This window comes from Rosa chinensis, chromosome 6, assembly GCF_002994745.2.
Source record: "Rosa chinensis cultivar Old Blush chromosome 6, RchiOBHm-V2, whole genome shotgun sequence".
Lineage (NCBI taxonomy): Eukaryota > Viridiplantae > Streptophyta > Magnoliopsida > Rosales > Rosaceae > Rosa > Rosa chinensis.
The window spans coordinates 49851596-49856359 of NC_037093.1; the positions used below are offsets into that span (position 1 = coordinate 49851596).

The following is a 4764-nucleotide window of genomic DNA, read 5'->3' on the forward strand; positions in this document are numbered from 1 at the left end:
TAAAAAGCGAGCTCAAATACATTTGTAATGAGTTCCAGTGCTTAGACAAGAGTTTTGTTGTTACCCCGCCATTTTTTCTATCTTTAAGTGTTTGTAGGCTCTGACGTTTTAGCTGTTGATTTAATGTTTGATGTTATCGACTTCTATTTCAAAAAACAAAAAATAATCATAACTGCAAATAATCTGTGCTCTAAACTAATTAAGCTGAGTTCCTTGCCAAAGGTACAATTTAAATTAAAAGTCCAAAATCTGGCTCACTGGAAAGTGACGTCTTAGTCGCAGAAATGAATAGGAATGATTAATATTTTATATTGGATTCCTTAAGATTGCTAGCCAAATAACAATGGGAAAGTTAAATAATCAGCAGATTATGTGCAGTTCTTATCTGTTAATGACTTGATCTTTTCTCTCGTTAAGCAAATTTGCAGTCTTAAAGAAGAGAAACATTTGCAAACAATATGAACTCCACATATAGCGGAATCTTAGATGAAGCTTAAGTATTTTGTGCATGATAGCAGCTTCTAAGCTTGCCGATCTACTTAAAGAACTCCATAACCCAAAAATCACAGACAAAACATTCATATCTGATGCCGCGAAACCCAGCAGCAGTTGCCAAGGCTATGAATTCTTCTTTGCTTCGCTCTTTTCCTCCCGGGTTCTGTGTCATCATAAGCACATCAATTTGGGAGGTGCTCTTCACAGCAGTGCTAGTCTCTGGCACAACTGGAAGAAGTGCTTCCACAACAATTACTTTTCCATTGTTTGGTATAGCGTTGTAACAATTTTTCAGGAGCTTCAAGCAGTGTTCATCACTCCAGTCATGAAGTATCCACTACAATTTAGCAAAACATGGCAACATCAAATTGCCTATTCTTTACAAAACAAATTCTAAATGAAAAAGCTTCACAAATTCACAAGACGAAAACATAATGCTTGAGAAACTGAAAAATCACCTTCATAAAAATGGCATCCCCACTTGGAACACTTGCAAACATGTCTCCTCCAACATGTTCCACTCCTACGTACAAAGCAATTTAACCCCCAAATTAAACAAAAAAAATGACAAATGTGAACCGTCAGTTTCGAACATGTTGCCACGTTAAGATCGATAACCACTATACTGGCCTGATAAACTTAAGTCGTTAAAAAATAGACCAATAATGTATACATTACAGTAAAATACTGAAGGTCATGATCATACCAGTGTAAGAAGGGGCATCTTTGATGACATGAGGCAAGTCAAAGTTGATGCCCTTAATGTGAGGGTATCTAGAAGTGATTAGGCTAAGAGTCACTCCAAGGCCACCCCCAACATCAACAAGTTGCTTAAGGTGCTCAAAACCCTTGTAGAGATCAAGAATTTTCTTGATAACAATAGTGGTGTGGTTGAACATTGCTGTGTTGAACACTTGGTTAAACCTGGGATCCAAACCTGGATACTCAAAGGCATGTGTGCCATGGACCCTGTTAAATGGGATTCCTCCTTCTACAACAGCACCTTTCAACTGGAACCTATATTTCAACGCGTGTACCAAATTAGAGTTAGGAACTGAAATCAGATGCGCAAGTTTAAAGATCTTAATAGTCTTTTTTGTTTCTTTGGCTTGTGCTTGTGGAAATAATACAGATGCGCAAGTTTAAAGATCTTAATAGTATTTTTTGTTTCTTTGCCTTTCTTCAATTATTGGGCTTGATTCTCATAGGGGCTCAATTATTTCTGGTACTTGTGTACATAAATGGAGATATTGAGTGATCCTCCTCCACTCCACCCCACTCGTGTACAGAAATGAAGATAATTAAGTTATACTACCTTGTTCTCGTATGAGTTAATCTATACTATTATTTAAGAAAACGGATCGTAGTAATATCCATATTCATCTATAGTCTGTACTAACTAAACTCAAAATTCTTAGAAAAGAAACAAGGAAAAGAGAACTAATTAACAAGAGAAAACAAACCAGCTGTCCAAGTAGACCTTGTCTTGAACCAATGCCATCAGGGCGCCTAAAGAAACACCGTCTTCATCACTTTTCACGAAGTACTTGGACACAGGAGCAAGACTATAAACCCTCTGAAAATTAGGCCCATCACTCTGATCATCATCATTAGCATTAACCACGGTGCAGTTGAGCACAGAGTGACTTGCCAGTAGCCTGAGGATTCGATCCAACATCTTGGGCGCCTCGGAGTTCTGGGTGCCTAGCTGAGCTACAATCTTGGTTGAGGAGAGACCCGCACCCGCACCAGCTTTGGCTATGATGTCGAAAACTCCAAGCTCAACTGCTGATTGCATGGACATAGACAGCACAGTAGAAGTCACCAGCTGCATTGCAGAGCTGAAGCTTTCTTCTTCTTCTTTTGTGGACGTCATTACTGGCTTCGAACTATCAATGCTCATTCTGAACTCAAAGGAAAACTGTTTTATTTAAAGGTACAAAACTATACTATATAAGAGTACATTTCACATGTGTCTAATTTTCATATAATGTAAGAAGCGGTGGTTGGTGGATGATTGTTTTTAATAGGCAGTGAATTATTAAGGGGTGGAAAAGGCTAGAGGTATTGTAGTACGTGGAGGACCCAACATCATCAATTCATCATGAAAGACATGTTACATGTGCTTTAATAATGTTTGCTTTTGTTACTTTTGAAAGGGGAAGATCCTAATCAGTGAAAGTTTAGAGAGAAAAAGAGAGAAAGCAAACTTGTGTACGAGTCTATATTGATCGATCTAAGAGAAGTAGGTACAAGAACAGCTTATATACTCTACTGAGAGTGAGCAGATTTGCTCCACGTGTACTCTATCTAGAGGCTTCCAGCTAACTAACCATGCACTAATGTGTTTCTGTAACTAATTAACCTCTAATTAACGACTAACAGCTAATTAATGACTAACAGCTAATTAACGACTAACTAACTAACAATATTAGCTCCAGCCTTCTAACACCCCTCCTCAGCTTGATGTGAGGGGACCAACATCAAGCGGTTGCAGAGATAAGAATGTTGAGGAAAGCAGAGCCTTTAGTAAACAAATCAGCAAGTTGCTCTTTGGAGGCAATAAATTGTAATCTGAGAGTCCCGGCCTTTACTTTGTTCCTGGTAAAATGGACATCCACTTCAATATGTTTCAGTTTGGAATGATGAACAGGGTTAGTAGCTAGTGCCAATGCTGAAATATTATCACAATGGAGAGTAGGTGTGGTCTAGAGTTCAATATGCAGATCTTGAAGCAAGTGTATAAGCCACTGGAGCTCAGAAGTAGTATCTGCCATACATTGATATTCTGCCTCAGTTGATGATCCGGACACAGCAGCTTGCTTTTTACTACACCAAGAAATGGGGGATTGATTGAGTAAAATAACAAACCCTGTGGTAGACTTGAGATCATTAGGATCTCCAGCCCAGTCTGCATCACTATAGGCTTGAAGACTTACAGCGGGATCAACATCACCATGTGCTTGAAGTGTCAATGGAAGCCCTAGACTAGTACCCCTCCTGAAGATAATGCCATGATCCAAAGTGCCCTTGATATATCTAAGTACACGTTTGGCTGCATGAAGATGATCCTCAGTTGGTGCTTGTAGAAATTGGCAGATGCTATTAACACTATAAGCTATATCTAGTCTAGTGAAAGTAAGATATTGCAGGCAGCCAACCAAACTTCTAAAGAGAGCAATATCATGAGAAGATAGAGGAGTGCCAACATCTTTAAGAAGCTTAACACCAGATTGACAGGGAGTGAGATGAGTGTGACAGTCATCTAGACCAGCTTTGTGTAACAGATCCTTGGCATATTTATATTGAGAAACAAATAGACCATTTTTGACATACTTGATCTCCAAACCCAAGAAATAATGCAGATCACCCAAATCCTTCATTTCAAACTCAGTTTGTAACTGTGTCTTGATCTCTGCAATTAGAGTTTCACTATTTTCAGTGATAATGATATCATCCACATACAGAAGCAGGTAGACTTTGATGAACTAGTAATCTTGACAAAAAGAGAAGGGTCTGCACAAGAATATGTGAAGCCTAGGGCAGGAAGAAAGGATGTGAACTTATCATTCCAAGCCCTAGGAGCCTACTTTAAGCCATATAGAGATTTGTTCAGCTTGCACACATGAGTGGGATAATCAGGATGTTCAAATCCTCCAGGCCGTTGCATATAGACCTCCTCATATAATTCTCTATGCAAAAAGGCATTCTTGACATCCATTTGATGCAATTTCCAACCATAATATGTAGCTAATCCAAGAATAAGTCGAACAGTAGTGTGTCTCACAACTGGAGAAAATGTTTCTTCATAATCAACCCCATATTCTTAGCTAAACCCCCTTGCAACCAGTCTTGCTTTATGCCTTGACACAGTACCATCTGCATTTCTTTTGATTTTAAAAATCCATTTGCAAGAGACAAGATTTTTATCAGGTGGAAGAGGCACCAAGGTCTAGGTATTTTGATGCATAAGAGCATCATATTCTTCTTGCATGGCTTGATGCCAAATTGGAATGTGTAAAGCTGATTTGTAATTTGTAGGCTCAGTTTGATCAGAATTAGCAGCCGTATTGGTCAAGATTGACAGACAACAGGTTTTCTGCTTCACAATACCTCTCTTACTTCGAGTAAGCATGGAATGATCATTGATAGTAGATGTTTCTAATCCAGCAATGGGATGCAGAATATTAGAAGTAGAAATTTGATGTGTAGGTCTGTCAGGTGCACATTAATTCTAAGACAATAGAAAGACCATTTCCAGGCTGAGTA

The 4764-nt window shown here is 38.7% G+C and overlaps 2 protein-coding genes across 2 annotated transcripts; both read right to left on the reverse strand.

The window, feature by feature from the left end:
- Positions 1 to 302: 302 nt before the first annotated feature.
- Positions 303 to 2450, reverse strand: LOC112173018 (caffeic acid 3-O-methyltransferase). The gene is made up of 4 exons (XM_024310562.2): positions 1959 to 2450; positions 1202 to 1512; positions 954 to 1018; positions 303 to 832 (listed from the first exon to the last, which is right to left on the reverse strand). The coding sequence occupies exons 1-4, from the start codon at positions 2396 to 2398 to the stop codon at positions 536 to 538; spliced, it is 1113 nt and encodes a 370-aa protein (XP_024166330.1). The 5' UTR covers positions 2399 to 2450; the 3' UTR covers positions 303 to 535.
- A 753-nt stretch (positions 2451 to 3203) lies between these two features.
- Positions 3204 to 3878, reverse strand: LOC112171501 (uncharacterized mitochondrial protein AtMg00810-like). The gene has a single exon (XM_024308677.1). It carries the CDS (start codon positions 3876 to 3878, stop codon positions 3204 to 3206), a length of 675 nt encoding a protein of 224 aa, XP_024164445.1.
- Positions 3879 to 4764: the final 886 nt, after the last annotated feature.

Excerpts from the sequence above, each read along its gene's own strand:
- LOC112171501 (XM_024308677.1), bottom strand. The coding sequence starts at position 3,878 with ATGAAGGATTTGGGTGATCTGCATTATTTCTTGGGTTTGGAGATCAAG.
- LOC112173018 (XM_024310562.2), bottom strand. The coding sequence starts at position 2,398 with ATGAGCATTGATAGTTCGAAGCCAGTAATGACGTCCACAAAAGAAGAA. Across the intron at positions 1,513-1,958 it reads AAGGTCTACTTGGACAGCTG|GTTCCAGTTGAAAGGTGCTG; the intron begins GTTTGTTTTCTC and ends GTTGAAATATAG. Across the intron at positions 1,019-1,201 it reads AGATGCCCCTTCTTACACTG|GAGTGGAACATGTTGGAGGA; the intron begins GTATGATCATGA and ends CTTTGTACGTAG.